Source organism: Empidonax traillii, unplaced genomic scaffold (genome assembly GCF_003031625.1).
Source record: "Empidonax traillii isolate 1590-97213 ecotype Southwest subspecies unplaced genomic scaffold, ASM303162v1 scaffold80:size1517328, whole genome shotgun sequence".
Lineage (NCBI taxonomy): Eukaryota > Metazoa > Chordata > Aves > Passeriformes > Tyrannidae > Empidonax > Empidonax traillii.
This window is the reverse complement of record NW_020955273.1, coordinates 956,026-978,525: the sequence shown is the minus strand read 5'-3', so window position 1 is coordinate 978,525 and position 22,500 is coordinate 956,026. Positions and strand designations below refer to the sequence as shown.

General features: G+C 36.1%; 1 protein-coding gene across 8 annotated transcripts in view; it reads right to left on the bottom strand.

The window, feature by feature from the left end:
* FOXP2 (forkhead box P2) overlaps positions 1–22,500 on the bottom strand; it is a 406,115-nt gene that overhangs the window by 7,284 nt on the left and 376,331 nt on the right. For all 8 annotated transcript variants that reach the window (XM_027880938.1, XM_027880943.1, XM_027880940.1 and 5 more), the window contains 3 exons: positions 22,172–22,293; positions 20,775–20,844; positions 19,775–19,938 (listed from right to left, as the gene is read on the bottom strand). In XM_027880938.1, coding sequence (XP_027736739.1) covers positions 19,775–19,938; positions 20,775–20,844; positions 22,172–22,293 — 356 coding nt within the window. The remainder of the gene's footprint in view (positions 1–19,774; positions 19,939–20,774; positions 20,845–22,171; positions 22,294–22,500) is intronic.

Sequence of the window (22,500 nt, the reverse complement as noted above, 5' to 3'; positions counted from 1 at the left end):
GTGTATATAGATAGATATATTATTTAAATGTGTTTATTTGCAAAATTCTTCACTACTGTTCTGTTATACAATAGGAGTAGTTTTCTGAATAAATATTTATATATTCCATGACTTCTTATTAATAACTATGCCACTCAAATCCTAACAGTATGTCACAGCCTAGTTCTGACTTCTGGTCAAAGCTTTGTTTTCTACTATATAATTGGAATTTTTATTTTAACAAAGTTTATTATAAACTAGTCAGTTTCTAATAATGACAAAGAAGGTAGAATAGAGAGCATGGTTGTTAAATTCATATATATCAACAAATTGGGAGGTAATGCAAGTGCATTGGTGAAGATGATGAGATTTCAAACCAGTGGTAGCTTGAAAAGATCCCAGTAGAGGTTTAGAAAAACTGTTATATGATGAATGGCTGAAAAAAGGATGTCTTAGGTTATAGAAAAAGCAACAGGTCAGATGCTGGGGTTTTCACCTTTTAAAAGGTAAAATATTAGTACAATCAGTGAAGGGCTGGGTCAGGTTGCTTAGGGAGCCCTGGAGTCTGCATCCTTGTAGGCCTTTATGAAGTCATCCTCGGGGTTAGACACACATTTGTGAGAAGTAAGTTCAGTCACTGCTAACTCTTTGATATAATAAAGGGATGATGAAGACTTCTCTTAGTGAGTTCAATTAGGGCATCATGTCCAAATTTCCTCATCAAAATGCCTGCCTCCTTTGAATAACTGTTGGCAAATTACACCTCTACATGAACTCCAGACTGACAATGCAGCATCACAAACACGAAGCAAAGAGATGAATGTAGCAGCAGCAAAAATAAAATATGGTTATGCTAAATTATGTCAAAGAACTTTTAAGTAAAGATATGATCAAATTAACATCCTAGTTTCCATGGATAGCCTTCTTTACAATTGATGGATCTACAATTATAAACAAGACTTTCCTTGTACTCCAGCACTTTCAAAATAATACTCTCTGTGAGAGATGTTTTTAATATAAAAGAAGGATTCTAATATCTTGCAGATCTGCCTTCTCATCTCAATACATTACTTCTTTGCTCATAGATCACAGAACATGAAGTTCCTCTGTTTCTGTGTCTGCCTCAAGCATTCACTCTTCCACGGGCTTTACAGCTTTACATGAAGAATTTTCTCTCACTTCTATAACTGGCAAAGTGCAACTGCATACTGTATCCTTAAAGAAATCATAATTTGTAACATTTAACTGAAACAACCCCAGGAGACAGGTAACAGTTGCAGGACACTTAGGGAGGCCTTATGAAGACTGTAGGCTGTTGGAGAAGAGCTTTGAGGCTTCAAAGGAAAAAGAAAGATAACAGGACAGGCAGCTGAGGGATAAATATATACTAGGAAGGCATGTATAAAGTGGGTTCCAAATATTTAGGGACAAAGCCAAATTCTCAAAGTCTGTAATAACTCGTCTGATACAAGGTCAACTCATTGTCTGAGTTTTGCATATGCCTGATCCTGCCTTGGGAAAACACGTTTAGTATAATAGCTACTAAAATCCTGCTAAAATCTAGACAACAGCAACAAAACAAGTGTTACATTCAACTTTTAAACATTAGAATGTATGCTGTTCCTGACAAGAAAACAACCAGATCCTATAACCAAGTACATGATTTCTTAATTAAATTGAGTTGAGTTGCTGTCAACAAAGAGACAATATACTTAATACAATATTCTCAATTATGAATAGCATGTTTTCTGCAGTGGATTCACATCACATCAGCTTTAATGTAAGGGGATACTGAATCCAACAAAACAGCAGTGAGAACGCAGGACAACAAAATATAAATAATTACAATAAACAAGGTTTAGATTTTGTTAGTTGACATAGTGCTCATTCCAAGTTTTGAATAGAAAATGCAACTTTTCTTTGGAAAAATATGAAGCCAGACAATGCCTTTTATAACCATCAGCACTGAGCTACTATAGTGATCCTTCTCTTCTTAAAAAATAGAGCTTTAACAATTTTAAGTTTCTCTGTTTATCTTTCATGTAATTCTATACAAGGAAAAAAATTAGTTCATTTCTTATTTGTAACTGTGAAAAAGAAAAAGAAGTGTCAGTAGTTCAGTGCTTAATTCTGCAAGCTGCCAGGAAAGTTCCAGGATTTAATCCCTCCAGGATTCTCAGAGAAACAAATTTCACAGTTCAGATCTGGGTCCTCTAAACATTGTTGCCCATATTCACCCCAAATCTTTAATGTTCTGTTAAAATCATTTAAGAAAAGAGTGTGTGGGGGGACATCACGATAGAGAACTTGAGTCTCTCAGGCAGTTAAGTCAATGTAATGACTGGCACTGAAAAGACTTTGCTCTTGGCTTTGTACTGAAGAGGTGGTAGACATTGAGAGAGAGAAGCTGCCTAGGTCAACGTGTTTACAGTGAGCCTTGTAGCCAAACATACGGTTTACAACAAATCATATAATTCTTTTAAGCTCTTGCACAGCATTTTTATTCCTCTCATGGCTTGCAATAATCAGTCCTTAATCATGAAAGAATAACCTTTTTGCTGGGTTGCAGCTGGAAGCATTTTGTATTGCTGTGGTGACCTAGGCACCTAGTAACACTAGGTAGATTTTTGCTTTGGTATTCAATGGCACAAAGGGCAATAAATTAGATCATGTCTTGAAGTCCCTCCCAAGCTTATTTTCTATGAGACTTCAATTCTGATACTATTGGCTCACTAGCTCTCCTCGTGACTTGCAGAAGTGTATAAAGATGATGAGTTTTCTAAAACTTGGATGAAGAAAGTTTTCCTAGGAGAATATTTGCAACTGAATAATTTCTAAGCCATATGTGGAATGGCAGCCTATACCGATTTTCTTTTAAGATTATGTTTGCATGTTAAAGTAATGAAGATTTTTACAAGGTAAAAACCCCTCCAAACAATTAGGTAGCTCCCAAGAAACTTTAACTGTTTCCCAAGCCAAATTATGTTCAGTTCAACCCATTCTTCCTCACAATTCCGTAGACAGCCTTAAGCCCACAAACATTAGATCTTCACAACCAATTGGTTAGTCTGCAGATACTCCTCTAACTGTACTATTTATCCATTATCTTTACTTCATTAAAGTTACTATGCTTCAGTATATGAAAAGAACAAATCAGAACATGTTATATTTGTGCAACACATTTCCAGAGGAGCTTTTAACATCAAACAACTGCATTTTTTAGTTACATTTTTACTTATTACTCACACTGCCTTCAATTCTTCTATGCTGTAGGCAGTCTGCACTGCAAGTGCAATTTTGATTTAGCTACACAAAGTGTTCCACAGATATGCTGGGAGAAGATCTACAGCTACAGAATTCTTCAAACTGTGGAAGTTTGAAAATATTTGTGTCCAAGTCAACAAGGTGAGCTACTAAGCTCGAAGAATAATGTGGCAAATCTAATTATTTCTGTATGTTTTCATATTTTTGTATTTAAAGAACATTTAAAATATTTATTTTTATCTGAGGCATCTTGGTTTTCTAAAGAATTCCCTTCAATTATAAAGAATTGATGTTAACATCAAGTATTTTCCAAGTTTAACTTGTTGAAATATATTATGTACAACTTCCATTGCTGTTTGACTTTTTTTCCCTCATAGACCTGAACCAGTATTTCCTCAAGAAGGGCTGTATCACATCTTGCCAGTATAGCTATAGATCTGTAAAATGTCCTATAGCACTTTTAAAAGGAAAAGCTCTCTTTTCCATTCCACCATTTCAGATGAAGAATTTTTATATTTATGCTTTGGTAGGCAAATGGAGACAAATCCTCAAATCCTACAGCATTTTCATGTTATCTAATTCTATTACTTTGTCTTTTTACAATTTCACGCTATTATAAAGAGTTTATTATTTTTCTTAAGTAGAAGTGAACTGTTTATTGATGTCAATATGTACAACCACTTAGGGAGACACTAATCCAAATACTGAGAAAAGGAAGAAAGAGTATTAGATGAGTAATTAAATACAAATTCAGTAATGCTACATCTGTCCCAGAATCCATTATTATTTTTCCTTGAAGATCAGGAAACACATCCTCCATGTGTTTATCACATATACTGAAATGCCAAAGAAGTAGTATTAGTTTTAGATAAAATAATGCCTATATACACATTTCTGAAAAAAAAATTCCAATAGAAACAGTGCTTCATTTTGAGCAAAAAAAAAAAAAAAAAAAAGGAAAAAGGAAATAACAACCTTTCCTTCTCTCAAACGCAACACTGAAGCACAAAAAATACATTTGAAATATACTTATTTTCATATCTATCATCTTATCTATCACCAAGGATTCAAGTCTACCATGGTGGAGTTGGGAGCTGCACTGACTTGGCAATCGAAAGCTGAGGCAACAGGCCTAGCTGGCAGGCACCACTGAAGATGCTGACAGGAGATAAAAGTGCACAGGAATAATTAATTAGGCCACTAAAGTTTGTCTTCTTTAGTTCATCGCTAGAGGAGATGGCATAAGATGGAATTAATGATCAATGGTCACAAAATGCCTCTGGTGCATCAAGTAAGGTGTAGGAACAAGTACAAATGAGTTTGTGTAAGTCTATTATTGCTTTTACAACCTCTAAACTAGACTTCCTTTCCTATTTATAGTATCTGTTGATAAAATGTTATCAGTCAGTGTAGAAGAAGCTAGTGTTCTTCGTGCCTTCCCTTCAATTACTCTAGGATAAAAGGGAGGCAAGCCCCTCAGGGTGGGGAGAAGTAAAATAATGATAATCACAACCCCCATCATTACCAACTGCACAAAACTGGTCTTGCAAACACAACTTTTCTTTTGTGATGCATTTAAAAGATGTAAACTCAGCTATTGCTGTTTATAAGATCCATCCCTTCTGTGAGTACCTGATATGACTTCACTGGTATGCGTAAAACAAAATCCAGAGCACCTTTCTCTTTATGCTTGGTTGCTACAATGCTAGGTTACTTCTGCTCATTCTCTCATGTTTCTGTATTTAAGAAAACATATGCTAGGATCACTGGATAATTCAGGTCAGAGGGGACTCAGAAGAACTCTAGATGAACCAGCTTCCTAAAAAAGGTACAGCTAGAAGGTCAGACCAGGTTTTTCAGGATTTTATCCAGCCAGGTTGTGAAAACCTGGACATAGACTATACAACTTCCTTGGCAACAGTCCCACTATTTGCCTAACTGATCTTGTGAGGAAAGTATTCACTTTCTATTCAATCCGAAACCCTCATTTTAACTTATGCCCACTGTCTCTCATTGTACTACTCAGTGGAGAGCCTGGTTCCATCTTCTTGCTAATCTCCCTATAACTACTGGGGTCAGGTCCCCTCAAAGTTGCCTCTTCTCCAGGCTGACCAAGTTCAGCTCTCAGAGGACAATTGCTTCTGCTTCTGACCATTTAGGTAGACTTTTGCTGAAATAACTCCAGTTTACTGCTGTCATTTTTAAATTTGAGGTGCTAAAAAATGGACACAGAAGGGATTCTTCCTTTCTCAGTGCAGGGCATGGCATTTCATAAAGTTCCTCTTGGCCCAGTCCTTCAGCCCATACAGGTCCTCTGAATGGCTATCTTACCCTTATGCATACTGACTGCTCCCCCAATTTGGTAACATCTGCAAACCTAATGAGAAAAAAGTCCATCCTGCAAAAACATCACTTAAGATATTAACCAGAATAGGTCCCAGCATATTCCTAAGTCCCAGGAAAAGTCAGAGAACATCCAGCTATTGCAAATGGAAGATCAGAGTAAAAGTCAACAACAATTAATAACTGGATGTGAAGATCTAGCACAAATATGTAAGAGGAAAGCTACTCTGTATATGTGTATAAGTGCCCATGTATCATTAATACCAGAGGGGAGGGGGACAGCAGGAAGAATACTCATTGTTACCTGAAAATCTGAAGCAAGTGAACACATGGTGCTGTTTTGAAGGGAAGAATACACCACAAGCTATGTAGGGTGTCTGGAAAGGAGGTACAAAGTGTTAAGAAGGCAGTTAAATACAAAAAAAAAAGGAAAAAGAAAAAAAAAAAGGAAAAAAGGGGCGATTTTATCTGTACCTTTTGTGTTTTAGGGGAATACAGATAGCAGAAGATTTTAAGACATTACACTTATATTAGCAGGAAAAAGAAAACCCAAATTTTTAAAAAAAACTCTTATTAGTTAGCAGGTCATATCCAATTAGTACTGACACAACTGAGAAAATATTTCTTGCTTGTAATTGCATGGATAAAACCGTTCCGGATTTCAACATAAGTGATTTTGCTATCGTTGTAGCTAATATTGTAGACTACTAAGACTGTACAAATTTTCAAAGATCTAATAAAAAGATTTCAGATCTAATTTAAGTCTATGGCAAAATTCCCCTTGACTTCATTAGGGCAATGATTTCACTTGTGAAGTTTATTCACAGCAGAAGATGTAAGTAAAATACGTAAGGCATCTGATAGAAAGCTTGGGGAAAAGGAGGAATAACCAAAGGTGAAATATGTAGTGAATCACATATTTTTCTACGAGATGAATGAGGTGAAACAGCAAGTAAGACCAGTAAAACTACTGTGAGGCATCTAAGAGTAATACTATAGTAAACAAGGAGAGCTGATAATGTATTTTAATTTGCAAATTCCTGTGAAAAACTTCAAAAAATCCAACTCATACTAAAAGTAGACATAAAGATTTGCCAGTATTAAAACTGGTTAAGATGAAGGAAGAACACAAGATTATTTCACAATATAGAGGTAGGCTAACAGCAAGAACTGTCTAAGATTGAATGTTGGATTTCTATTTTGAACATAATTATGAATAACCCTGAAGATATAAATAGAAATAACAACACAATATATTTAGATTAGTTATATGTAAAGTCAATTGTTAAAAAAATCCGAAGTTGACAATCCATGGTAAATCAAATTATTGTTGACAAATAAAAGAAGAAAATAAACTACACATATTCATCCATCTACTGTAACCACTTGGGAAATATGTTATTATGAATCCTTCAATAGTGCCTCTGCTTAAGAAGTGAAAACCCAGTACATTAGACTAACTACGAGAGAATAATGACAGTTACAATAACATAGACCATGCTTATGTATTTATAAGTAGGCCCTCACCTCAACTTGTATATTCAATGTACTTGGCTACCTTTTACCTAGTACTCACTCATCTCAAAAACAATATAGGAGTATCCAGGAAAGAACAAGAGAAGTGACCTATGGCATGGTAAACATATTTGTAGGAGGAAAAATAACGAATGGTAGGAGTACTTTGAACTGATTTAATTTATCTGCCTCTGAAGTCAACACAAGAGGAATAGATGCTTGGAGATATGCGTAAAAGTAATACAATAGAAATATGGAAACAAGGAAAATATAGGAAAAAAGCAAATGTTCACCTTCACCTTACACATAATTAAGGGTCACCCAACTTAATACAGCATATTTATGATCATTTTATCATTACAGTTATCATACTACTAGTTTTTGTAAAAATAAAGAGGCATAGTGCTACAGCAAAAGAAGTTTTTAAAATCCTCTGTAAGTTACACTGTTAATGAATTATGTTTTTATTAAATACTCCTAAAAACATTAAGTATTCAATAATTCCAAGATGCCACTTACCATTCCTCTACAGGAAAAAATGTTTAACACACACTGACCTTCATATTTCAGAAGCCAGTCAGCCATTAATTCATGGAGACTAAGAGCAAACCTTTACTTTTTCATTTCTATAGCATAGGCACTTCCCAAATCAGGGATGGCTTTGTGCTGCTTATCTACAAAATATACCAAAACATTTAATCCTGAAGTAGCTGGAGATGGTGTTTGGTGCTTCCTGCCCTATCAGATTGACAGATTTTATTTGACGATCTGATGATTTCATTTCACTTTGACCAAAACCCAAAATTCTTCATTAAAAATGAGCAATGAAAACATACAGATTTGTTTTATATATATTATGAAACTGATAATTAAATTGACCAGTTCTTGGTGTTCTGACTGTTGTTTGGGGTTCTATTTTAATTATTATTCTTTTTTATTTTGGCAATAAAAAGCTAAGACTATAAATAGGGCTATCTTATTTACACTAATATATTATCAGCTACGAATTTTTCTGCTACTTACTAAAGAGATGAAATTTTGAACATGAAGAAATTACTTTCTAAAAAACTGGCATACTAAGAATATATTTTCTTTAAATATCGAATGAGGCTTAAAACTCACCTACAATTAGCCCTTCTTGTAGGATCAAAATTTTTAAGAACCAAATTGTGATTAAGAAGATGACATTAACATAGATTTTCTGATTCTAGCAACTCTTACTAGAATTCCCATCCTTGACATTGTCTCGCTCCCTTTGGTGTCTAAATAAATGTATTTTCTCTGTGACAGAGCCACAAAAAAGTAGAAACTTGACTAGAAATTAGCTTAGGGCACAGGCCTCTAAAGTCTTTCAAACCATCAACTGCATCTAGTTCAAACGCCAAAAGTTAACATGCTAAACAAAGAAAAAGATTAGGGAGAAAGAGTACAGAAGTTTTTAAGGTAAAAATTCAAAGGAAAATGACAAAGTGCTAGAGATTTGAGTGAATATTTTTGGGGTTGTTGAAGAACCACGGAAAAAGACAAGCCCAGAAACAACAAAGTTTAAGACAAGAGGCTGTGGATCTGGTGTGCTCTGTAATGTCTAACGGTTGGGAAGTTTTAAAAATTGTACTAGTTACACAAAAACTTATCAGCAACAACTAAGTATCTCAATGTTATTTGAGGGTTAGAGAAGACAAATATTCTCTATTCAAAATCTGAAAAGCTATGTAATGATCCAGGAAGAGCTGAGGGAGAATTTGGGCTGTGCTATGTGTGGTCTTTGTATATTTTAATAGAAATATATGGTACATAAAATTGGTTTTCTATTTCTGTTGAAAACTTTTACATCAATAAAACTCTTGGGAAACCTATAGCTGATCAGATAGATAATATGGGACAAAAAGGTTTAAAAAATATTTTTGACTAACAAATCAAGCATATTTTTGTGAGATTTTACAAGCTAATAATCAACATTTCTGCCCAGTGACACCTAAAAATTTTGCTATAATGCAGCAACAAGAATTAAATAGCATTACACTTATACCTAGGCATGGAACATCTTTTCTTATGGAACAGTTCACTGAAAATGTTGATTGATTGATATGCTTGATGGTAGGTTTCAAAATCTTCAGCAGGATGCTACCAAAGTATTTCCTTTCCATATGCTAAGTTTCTTGGAACTTTCATCTTTTATTTTTTAATGTTTAAAAGCTAGGACTTGAAGTGATCATAGAATCACATAATATGCTGAGTTGGAAGGGACCTATCAGGATCATCAAGTCCAACCCTTAGCCCTGCACAGGACCATCTCCAAGAGTCACACCATGTGCCTGAGAGTGTCATCCAAAAGTTTCTTGAACTCTGTCAGGCTTGGTGCTGTGACCACTTCCCTGGGGAGCCTGTTCCAGTACCCAACCCCCCTCTGGGTTAAGAACCTTTTTCTAATATCCAACCTAAACCTCCCCTGACTCAGCTTTATGCTGTTTCCTTGAGTCCTGCAATTGGTCATGAGAGTGAAGAGATTGGTATGTGCCCCTCTTCTTCCCCTCATGAGGATGTTGAAGACCATGATGAGGTCTCCCCTGTCTCCTCTTCTCTAGGCTGAACAAACCAAGTGACCTCAGCTGCTCCTCATATGGCTTCCCTTCCAGACCCTTCACAATCCTTGTGGTCTTCCTTCAGAGTTCTCTAATAGCTCAATGTGGTTTTATATTGTGGTGTCCAAAATTGCACACAATATTCAAAGTGAGGTCACCCCAGTGCAGAGCAGGATGGGACAATCACCTTTCTTGACCAGCTGATGATGCTTTGCTGGATGCTCCCCCCAGACATGGCTGGCCCTCCGGGCTGCTGCTGACACTGCACTGGCACTGCTGACTCATCTTCAACAGGACCCACAGGTCCCTTTCCACAGCACTGGCCTCCAGCTTTTCATTGCCCAGTCTATCAACACAAGCACAGTTGCCCTGTCTCAGGAATAGAATCCAGCATGTGTCCTTGTTCAGCTTCATATGATTGCTGATTGCCCATTTCTCTAATTTGTCAAGGTCTCTCATCAGGGTTTCTCTGCTCTCGAGAGAGTCGACAGCTCCTCCTAGTTTAGCGTCGTCAGCAAACTTAAATGGTATTCCTTCTAGTCCTGCATCCAGGCTGTCAATTAAGATGTCAAAGAGAACTAGACCAAGGATGAAGCCCTGCAGAACTCCACTAGTGACAGGTCACCAGTCTGACGTTACCCCATTCACTATTATCCTTTGCACCTGACCTGTGAGCCAATTGCTCATCCATCATGTAACACAGTTATTCAGCTGTGTGCTGGACATTCTGCCCAGAAAGATACTGTAAGAGACTTCATCAAAAGAACAAGAGGAGATAAAAGCTCAAAACATTTTTTTGGCTATGATGTCTGATAATGACAAACTTGCAAGGAATGAAGAAAAGGAGGGGAAACACGAAGACAAATAAGAATCAAGCTGGGGGGAAGTTCCTAATTACCCAGACTACTACTATGACTGCAAAATACTGCATCAAATAAACATATCCCCTTATCCATCTCAACCAGAAGCTTATAGAAAGGTCTTTGAAGAGCATTAGTGAGTGGCCACAATCATACAAAGATTCTGCAACATAATTAAACCTTTATTAATGGTACAGTGGAACCAATGAACTTGGTAAAATCTAGGTAAAGGAGGAAGACTACTGGATATGTTCAGCCTAATTTAATAAATTTTTAATATTGTTCCTTAGGTAGAGAAAACCACCAGAATATTTGCAGTTGTAACCCTAACAGAAACTACATGAGGGTCTGTACTACAGGCATTCACAGCACTGTTCTAAATCAAACGCTGCTGATGGATGCCACTGCATTTTGCTACAAGATTGTGAATATTACTTCTGTATATGGACTTTACCAAGTATAATCACATCTTCAGTCATCTGGAGATTTGGAAATTTCAGTGTGAACTACAGATGGGTTTTTACACTGAGATGAAATCTTTCTATTAGGTCCTTAAAAAAAAAAAAAAGGTACATTGGAAATTTTAGTTTTTCAAAATCTGTAAAGTGCCTAGTTTTCTACAAATTCTAAAGACTAAATAATTGACAAAAACTATTTTCTCAGCATGATGTCCTACATTCTTCAATAAATGTTTGCTTGGTTTTATAGTTCATAATTTAAGCTACTGGTATAAGCATTACCAATTGGATATAATTGTATGTTTTCATTTGACTTTTTATCTTATAAGTAAATGTAAAGACACATTTTGGACATGTATATTTGGAAAAAGATATCTAGAAAGTCCACTTTCAAAAGTTTTGGCTTATAACATTACAATTACTAAAAAAACAAATGCAATCATCAAGAGGGGATAAAATTTGTAACTGTCTGCAGTTTTACAAATATATTGTTAATGGCACTGTCATATCAGTTTTGCACTGTACAAAGACAGGAATCTCTTATGAATTAATTTTATGAGTTACACAACCATATTGCAGGGAGATTTAGCACAACTTCAAACACATTTTTTAACATCTGCAATGATATTTAAGATGCTGCCTTTTCTTATACTGAAAAATCATAGAATCATAGAATTAACTGGGTTGGAAGAGACGGAGATCATCAAGTCCAACCCTTGATCCAGACCCACTGTGATTACAAGATCATGCCACTCAGTGCCACATCCAGCCTCATCTTAAAAACCTCCAGGGATGGTGAATCCACCACATCTCTGGGCAGGCCATTCCAATGCCTGATCACTCTCTCTGTAAAGAGCTTCTTTCTAGTATCCAACCTAAACCTCCCCTGAGAGAGCTTAAGCCCGTGCCCTCTTGTCCTATTGCTGGTTGCCTGGGAGAAGAGACCAACTCCCACCTGGCTATAACCTCCTTTCAGGTAGCTGAAGAGAGTGATGAGGTCACCTCTAAGCCCCCTCTTCCTCTCCTCATAGGACTTGTGCTCGAGTCCCTTTAACAGACTCCTTGCTCTTCTCTGGACCTGCTCCAGCACTTCAATATCCTTCCTGAACTGAGGGGCCCAGAACTGGACACAGCACTCCAGGTGTGGCCTCACCAGGGCTGAGTACAGGGGAAGGATCACTGCCCTGGTCCTGCTGGCCACACTGTTCTTGATGCAGGCCAGGATGCCATTGGCCTTCTTGGCCACCTGGGCACACTGCTGGCTCATGTTCAGCTTCCTGTCAATCCAAACTCCCAGGTCCCTTCCTGCCTGGCTGCTCTCCAGCCACTCTGTGCCCAGCCCTGTGTAGTGCTGCAGGAGGTTGTTGTGGCCAAATGTGAAAAGCATAAGTATATTGTCCATACACTGAGAATTCATGACAGCAGTACCAGAAAGTTTTCAGCAAGACAGCTTCCAAAAAGATTCTGTGAAACCCTACAGGAGTCTAACAACTTTTACACATTGTGCTATGGGGATCTGACTCTTTTCAGCTGAAGGTGCTGTATCTCTGGAGTGATCTTTTTAGGAGCATTGGGAATGTATTCTAAAAGCACAACAGTTGGGGCTGGGATAATGTAAGAAAGAAATGGCAACTTCTGATCAAAAGTAAGAAATGTAACATTTAAGACTCAAAAGAGGAAATGATAAAGGACTGAACCATCAATGTTGGAAGAAAACTGATGAACAGAAGCAAAATGCAGAAGACAAATAGACTGAAAAGTGGAGTAATGTAAAATAAAATTGAAAAAAAAAGGATAATATTATTATTTAGGAAAATATTCAAGTGAAAAGTTGTGTCAATGGGAATGGTGAAAAATATTATTAATCAAAACATCATTGCTTATTTTTCTATTAGTGTCCACATGTAAATGGCTCTGTATGAAAGCCAAAATTTTTTCACTGTGTATTATTACAATAGAACTTCTTTCAATGGGAATATGCTCAGACAAAAGATATAACCTTTAAGATCCCATTTCCTAGCTGTTCCTCTTTCCACATAAAAATAAAAGTCAATTGTTGTCACAAAGTCTCTTTGCCTGCTATCTTCCTTATGTTAGATTTATGAAAAAAAGAGTGTGAAATTAAATTATACAGGCATTAAAATATCATGTGATTAGGTGAAACAGTTTTGATGAACACGGATACCTAAAATACTGCAATTGCTACCACATTCATTCACTCAATTACATGCTTCTCACCTATTTAATAATGCTTGTTACTTCCCTGTTAATTGATGTGTTTTGCAAGTTTATTTTCTTATAGAATATGTCAAGTCTTATAAAATGAGCAAGAGACTTGGATCATAGCAGTCCCCTAGAACAAGCCTCCAAGGTAAATGCAAAGAGATCATGAAATGGGACAATGAAACGATAACAAAAAAAAAAAAAAAAAAAAAAAAAAAAAAAAAAAAAAAAAAAAAAAAAAAAAAAGGAAAGAAGGAAAGACAGGGGATTGGAACATTATGAAGTTAAAGAAACAAGGGAATGAAAGGGATTAAAACTGGAATGATAGGTAACCTACTGTAAGTGGTGTGAAAGCTTAACAGTGGGGGACTGGAATAATCAGATATGGGAACGACCTGACAATGGAATGCTTTCAAACTGAAGCACCTCAAAAGTAAATGATCTTAGAGCAGAATAATCATATTTGCCTCTGGGAATAAAATTTAAAGATAAAAAAGTTAGAAAAAAAAAAAACAAGTTGGATGATTATGCAGATAGAACTGCAGAGAGAAAGGATCCAGTCAGGGCAAGAGTGAGAAGTTAAAGGATTAGGTTGGGAATGACAGCAGAATACAAAGGAAAAGGTGACTGAAACCACAGATGGTTGGAACTCACGTTTTCCACACAAAATTGAAGACGAAGGACTACACTGGATATAACTTTTTTTTTTTTTTCAGATTGACTCTAACTCTTGTTCATTTGGACAAAAGTTATTCGTTCTCATAACAACCTAGCATAAAATTTTCTAGAAACAGCTTTAAAGATCATGAGATATATGTGTGCATCCTGACATTTGGCTTCAAACAATTCCTGCCTTACAGAGACCAGAACTACAACAGCTGAACACAAAGAGTCATAGAGGAGATGAGGATATATGAATTCACTTTTTAAAAAGTCACTGTAAAAATTATTTCTTGTTTTCACTGTACTTTTTTTAAAAAGGTATGAACAATTAAAATTCTATAAATCCAAAAGACATCTACTAACTCCAGGATTCTGGATTTGCTGTTAGGAACTAGATTATTTAGGTAAATCAATTGAGAATATGAGATTAGTTGCACTGTTCTTAGTGCATTCCCACAGAGCGAGAGTATAATAAACCATGACGACAACTCCCTTCCACAACATCTCAGCAGAGGGATATCTGCTTTTGCTATGTCTTTTGCTAAATCCTCCCACTTCTTAGTTAATGAGCTGCAGTGAGTTTTAACTGTATGGTATATTCACCCCATTGTTTCTTACGGCAAGACTACATTTTCTCAGTTCACAATTTTCCTTGTTTTCTCATGACCAACTTCTTTCTGTTTCCTCAAATGCTACAAAGACCTTTGCAGATTAAAATGTTACCTTTCTCCCCAAAGTTTATACAATGAAGTAAAATGGCATTTAGCATGATGCATTTGCCATGATGACATGGAAAAATTATGTACTAAGTGTTCTGGTGATAAAACACCCTGGTCTGTGCCAGTTGCAATAAACACTTGAGTGTGATCAGTCTAGTACAAATGCAGAGACCAGAAAAACACCAGAAAAACAGTTGAACTTGATTTGCATCCCTCATATGCCATCCCCAAGAGTGAGAACTCTTGAACATATAATAGAGATGGGAAAAGTAATAACAGAAAGTTGATTTCATTATGATCCTGTTGTTAATTTAAAAATCCAAAATAATTAGTTCTGAAAGAACTGACTTTCAAATCTCTCCAAAACTCTTCAGCAGTGTCCCAGGTTGGACTTGGCTCCCAGCCAAGTGCCCGGACCACAGGGACAAAACCTTTCCTCTCCCTCTCTCACAGCAGACCGAAAAGATTACGAAAAAAATTGAAAGAACCCAAACCAAACTGAATTTCAAGTTAAACACATTTATATATATATATAGAATTATATACAATATAACACCCACAGGGAACCCCCCAAAAAAGGGAAAAGGGAAAAAAAGATAAAAAGGGATAAAAAGCAAAATACTTCCCTCAAGAGAACAGCGAACCGCACCAAAGAACCGCTGGCATTATTTGCCTCTCAAGGCCAAGTAGGCGCACTAGGTTCACTCCCTCGCCCGGGCAGAGCGACAGCAAAGAACCTTCACCTTCGGTCCGCAGGAAGAAAGAGAGCGAGAGCTTCCTCTCCCTTCTTATTTATACTCCTTACGTAAAAGTCGTATGGAATACTGAGAACATGGCCTTTGTTCCTTTGTTACAACCTGGTCACCAAGGAGGGCCTGGACTCAAAACCACTACAAGCAGTATCCTGACAAGGATGTTTTTTATGTTGTTAAAAAGAAGTTGTTAAAAATGCTGTTAAAAAGAAGTTGCATTATCACTAATGCATGAACCTATAGTTTTAAGCATCATTCCATGTCTTACACAATAGTGTTGTTTCCTCAGGAACAATATTAGTTTTTCCAAAGTTTTCCACAGCCATGCAGCCCTAATTGCATTGTTTGGATGCTTGTAGTTTCTTTTTTTTACTTCAGAAGTCTGCATTTATACTCCAAAGGTGTGTACTTTGGACCTTCCAACTACATCCGTGTGCAATTGTTATGCAAGATTAGCAGCAACTCATTTCACATCAGTAATGAATACCTTCAGTTGTATTTGTCACTTTGAAACCTGTTGCTTATCAGCTATAACTCACAATAATTTTCCAGAAGTAGTCCACACTGAAAAATTTAAGGAAGAAACAGTCTTAAGGATTGACTTAAATGAAAATACAATTGTCTGACACTGATTATTGACAACTGATCTTATAAGAAACTGGAATTTTGAACAGAACATATATGCCCATGATAAGTAACACACCTTCTCAGTGAAGATTTATATCAAGGATGCACTCAATGCCCACATACCAGGAACTGGACTTGAAGACCAAAGACAAAACTCAGATTTAATACTGATGAAACACAAAAAGTAAACCTAGGATTTAAGATCCCACTAGCGATATGTTGCATACTGGATCATGGAATTACCATCTTTCATCAGACAGAGAAAGGAAACTGGAAGGCACATAGCATAAAATTTCAGATGCTTTACGTAATTATTAATACAAGAGTTACCCCAGCTACCAGGCCATGGTTATCCTGATCACCTACAACTTACTGCAGTATTTTTAAGTGTTCAAAAAGCATAAGAAATGGAGCGGATTATATTACATTACCCGAGGCCAAAATTTTAAAGCTTTTAAAGTGCCCTAAATACTCTGGCTGGGACTCGCTGCACTTAACAAGCACTTAAATGTGATACAGTTACTTGAAGTTATAGACCTACTGTCTTTCTCTAGTCAATGAACAGAAACTATTGTCTAAGTAAGTTGATTTGCCCACCTATGTTAAGATACCTGGTCGCAGATGGGTAAGTTGATGTCTTTACTGCTCTTACTATCCTGTTTCAAAAACCAGATGTGAAGAACTAGGTTCATATCCAAAGACTGGAATAATTTCCCCACTCTCTGACACTCAGTAGCTAAGGTACCACAGTAACAGAAATCAATGTTTCTGATAATGTTCCCTTTCTCATGCATGGAAATACTGACTTCTTCACACACATATATTATTCATTAAGTTTATAAAAAGACGTATTTATGCTAAAAACATCAGTATGAACATTCCAAAATAAGAAAATTTTGCTATCATACATTTATCTGATAAAACAATATCTGATACAATTCTAACAACCTAATGCCTGAGATGGTTGGCTTTGACACTGCCACTGGGACTCTTTTCACATTTCCTGCCGATGTTCTAATAATAAACAAATATCTTGCCCTGAAAGCTTGTACAGAATCCAAATTCTGCCCCTTCCCAGATGAATACTGTGATCTCTAAATTGTGCACAACCTCTTGCTTCTTTCCCTAACACCATTCTCCATTGTTCCTGGCTGTGTGCCAGGTACAAGATGGCAGGCAAGGTAATTGCTCAGCATTTACCTGGTGTCATGGCTAGTATAGCCTCCTGGGAATCAGGAGATAGAGGTTTAATCCACTTGGAGATTAATAGAGCCCCCAAATTCATAGGTGAGTACAGCAATTATCACGCAAACAGAACACTTTTCTAGGGGAGAAACATCCAGTCTTCCTGGATGAACTTTCTCAGGAGACTAAAATAAGTTTGTGCTTGTGTGAGTAAAATCCATTCTTTTTACTAGATAATTAACTATTTTTCATTTTAAAAAAATGGTATTATGTAATCTGTGTAGGTAATGCAAAATCTGTGTCTTCATTGTTTGCCATATTTTACCTCCGTCTTGCTCTCCCTATATTCTCATTTTCTTAAGTAATGCTCTTAAGAAGAACAAAAATAAGGAGCCCTGACCAATGTGGTCATGCAGGCAAGGAAGAGGCCTCTTTTCTGCCTTGGTCCTCTGCCTCCCACACAAACCTCTACCTTCCTTGACTTTTCCTTGCAGATTGTATTCATTCCCTTTTTGTCTTATCAAAGAAAGGACAAAAATGTCAGAAGCGATCAGGTATCTAGTCACAGCCTGTATCTTTTGCCTAACAGCTCATAGTCTCACAGAAGCTCAGTGATCTTGCACTGTTTGGTATAAGAGATGAATGAGCATTGGCTCTTTCTCCATTGGTATCTCACAGCATTTACATTCTGTTGCTTCAATCTATCAAGAACTGAGCAACACATCCTTAACAAGTTTCAGAAGAGTCACCACAGTAAGTCCCAAAACTGCATCTTTGGACAAATGGCATGTCATAAAAATGGAAGAGGAAGGCTGAGTCTTGAGTTGAGGTGTAACCAGGTATTTGCCTTTTTTATAGGCAAGAACTGCTACAATACGCAGTATTTTAGCTATAAACACAGCTATCAGTGTAGCCATATCTACATAATCATATGCACAGATATCTCAGTTTATCCAGCAGAATGGCAGACGGTGCATAAGATATGTAAACAGATCTGCCAAACACTTACAAAACAACTTTAATAGCAAGTGTCATTCTTTTCTATAAAGTAGCTGTTTTTAACACACATGATCTAACTCTTGTTTGCTCTTTAAAGTTTTATTGTCTTGGCATTTTATACAGGAAGAGAGCATTAGCATACTCAGGAGAACTGCTAAAAGTAAAAGGCCTCAAGCTACCCACTGCATGGTTGATAGCATAAAGCATGGGATATAAAAACTTTTGTCTGATTGCTCACTTTACTTGTTTTAAAGTAGTGTTACTCTCAGGAGCATATATTCATGTTCTTTCTACTTCAAGTTTTATTACTTCTTTTGTATTATTTAATACATCTAAAGACACTTCCAAAAGACAAATTTTTCCATTTTGAAAAAGTAATGGTTTGGAACCTGATAAAATACATGAATGTTCACAGTGTATTATTTTCAAAGGCAAGTAGAATAAATGTACAATAAAACAATTAACTGCATGACAATAAACATTTCTATGTGATCACAGATATATTAACATACCAAACAAAAGAAGCAAAAATTGGTAAAATATTTCCCCTAAAAAAAAAGGTCAGATCAAAATGGATTCTTCACACACCAGAGCATAAGTAAAAACGGAGTCTGTTCTAAATACTGTTACTGCTAAATATCCCACCCTAGAAATTAAAATGACTATTTAAAATGTGAAAGAGAAAATGGAATGATAAAAGGCAAATGAGATCAGCTTTTTTAAACATAAAAAAAGAGATACCATAATTATAGATACACATTAAAAATCACTCTACAGTAAACTTAAGACTAATTCTACTTAGATATCACACTGCTAATTATTATATAAATAACCTGGGAAACAATACCTCCAAGATACATGTTTTACTATTTAGTAAACAAGAAACTGCCATGTTTGACACCACTGATTAAGGCCAGGCATTTCTAAAGCTTCAGACACATTTCTGAAATCCACAATACATCAATTTTTAATACTTCCACTCTCTCAGCTCCATTAAAAAGATGGTAGGGGAAAGATTTTAGAGTAATTAATGATATAGTTAGCTGCTAAATATTAATAGGAATCGTAGTCTTGCATAAAATATAACATATAAACCTTGCCAATACAGACGCACCAGTAATTAAACTTGAATATGTAATTACACTGATTTATATGACAGGCAAAAAGTTACACTTTACTGGCTTCTATGTAAACTGCGGGCAACAGTTAAAGTTTGCATTTTATGGTTTATATAAATGGGCAATATCTCTACTACAGTTCATAAATGGTTTAGAGACTCATAGTTAAAATTACAACTAATTCCAATGTGAACATTCTGACTACACCTTACAAACCAGGCTGTGAAAATGACCCAGAGATCATTATGTTCAATGCTTGCAAGCAAGATGATGAAGTTTAAAAAAAGAAAAAGGCAAAAAAAAGAGCTTACACCAATCTGACTACAAAGTAAATGAAGACACATCTATTTAAATGTTTTAATATAAATGTTTAGTTTCAAATATACAGCTCCAGACATTGCACTTACCATCTTTCAAAGCAGTTTTGAGTAATATTGTGTCTTAGGCTAAGGCATTTTTTTCTTGAAAGGAAGCTAACTGGACTTACATGTGAGGCTGAGGAGAGCAGCCTGGACTGCTATTTCCATTACTGTCAATGTGATCCAGTGAACCATTGAGATCTTCATGGACTGCCTGCAGTAAGCCACTGGATGCGTTATTTATCAGTCCTGGGTTACTAAGCAATGGTAAACTACTCTCTGCCAGTGCAGCCTACCAAAATGAAGAGTAAAAAACAAAATGATTACTCTCTCTCTCTCTATATATATATATAAAGCACTTTTACATTTATGAACATTTAGAAATATACACACACAGAGCAGCTTATTTTGTGTAGTTGTAGAGGTGATCAGAAGGATTTAGTGCATTTCCAATTATTTTCACATTCTGAATATAACAGCATTTCTACTTCTGGTTTGCTATTTCTCTTACTTAGGTTTCATTATTTTCCATTATTAACTATGTTCTGATATTCATGGCATTTTCTAGTTTTATATCATTTTTTGACTCTGAATTACACTTAACCCCTTTGCCCTTCCACACAATGTATGGCTCCTTTATAATGCAGGCAGCTGCTGTACTTTAAAAAATGACCAGAACTTACCTCAAAATAAAAAAGTCCTGACATTTGCCTCTTCTGCATAAAAATTATATATTATAATTAAACTTTAAAGTTTTTGCCATGAGCACCATGTTCCCAACACTATGATGTGAAATCATTTATGACAGCTTGGATAAATATTAATGCATATCCACATGCATTTGCAAAAGCTTCTATCAATCTAACATTTGCAGCAAAACTGAGTGTTCCAGATTTTGCCACAGGGTGTCCTTCTTGCTTCTTCACATCAAAAGTAGAATGAATAAGAACTAGTACTTGCAGTGCTAGGTAATACAACTTAGTTGGATGATAAACTCAACTATTTAGAATGACCATCAGGTCCACATAAACATAAAAATAGGTAACTCTATACCAAAGTATAAGCAGAAATGAAATATGTGAAATACATTTATTATTAGCAAAGAAAGAATAACTTAGTATTTTTTACCTGCAAGCTTGCATTAAGAGCTGCTCCATAGCCTAAGCTGGTGGGTATGTTTTTCACTAATGTTGGGCTTCTGAAAATAAATGATTTTTCAAAGTTTAAAAAACAGGCAGACATCCTGGGTGGCTCATTGGGTTAATGGATGGGTTTGTCAGCTCAGAAGACCAGAGTTTAGACAGCAAAAACAAAGTTGAGGGTGAAGGGGCTCAACCCACTAGAACACATTGATTTACTTGCATCAGAAAAGCAAAAGTCTTGTTATAATTAGGCCCACGTGGAAATTTGCTCTGACAGCAGGGCCATAAGTGACTCATAAAGGTTCTGATCTCACTGAAAGAATTTAATAGAAATAGCTTTAAACTTTGTACGACACCTGCCTCTGCTACCCGTGCTGCATCATTTATTTTTGTTTTCTGAACTAACATGTGTACACAGTTGTGTACGTTCCATATAACTACACAAAGGTACCAAATAAAAAAGATCTTACTTTTCCCTACCAAGAAAATATGAGGGTACAATAATGTATAAATAATTGTAAATGAACAATACAGTAGATCAATTAGTTTCCAGCAAATCAAACACACCATATTTAAATCAGATTAAATACTATATGCTAGATCACTATATAATTATATTTTCAATAAAATTAGTACAGAGGATGACTCCAGAGGTCAGGTGGGTCACTGTCTACAAACAGATGCATTACAGAAATAGAATACCTTCCTGCAAAGAAAAACCTCTAGCTCTTGTCTCTGCACCTTTGGTTTTATCTGAATGGTTTTATCAAAACTAATTATATACTCTCAAGGAACAAAAAGCATCCACAGAACCAGTCACACTGACATGGGATTAATTTGAAAGTAGGGCAGTAAGCATGCCAAAGGTCCTCCTGTGAAGGCTTCTCATGAATACTACCCTCATCAAGAAGATATTTTTGAGGTCAGTACTGTAGTGTATGATACCTATATTCCAAAATGACCTTGAACGACTCCCACTTCTGTCAAAGGTTTACAGTAAAAACAAGCACATATGAAACTCCTAACACATGGGCAACATATGTACACAGGGCTATTTTTAATATATAGTAGGAGAACTTATGGTAGATGGAATTAAAATGACAAACATATGGTGAAATATACTGAAAAAACCATTATTGCTTTCCTTGTAGCAGACTATATGGGGAAGTCAGGCAGGCAAGGAACGTAGAGAAAATAGTGTTTACCACAAAAATGAAATAAATGTTAGCTCACTGAAGAGAATGCACCAGCATAGCTATTAGCTTGCTATGTATTCTCCACATAAGTGCTCGCTTTGTCTGTCAGGTTGTAGTACACAGAGGACTCACTCAGGTTACAAAATAACAGAACAACTCAGTTGAACAAAACCAAACACCAACGTACCCTGTTATCTTTTGTGACCTTCGCTTCTGGTACTCTACTTCATCCACTGTCCATACTGCTCCTTTCACATTTTCGACTCGAACAAAACACTTGTGCAGGCTAAGATTATGACGCACTGCATTCTAAATCAGACACAAAAGGGGGAAAAGGTAGTAAAATTAATACTGTTTAAGAAGGCAGCCTATCAGTATACTTTGTTAATCTTCTTATTCTAAATCACAGTGAAAATCTCAATTTAGTTTAAGAATTAAATTCAAAATATGTATAATATTGTAAACCCCAAACTCACAAATTACTGGAATCTGCAGTTTGAACTTTGTGATAACAGA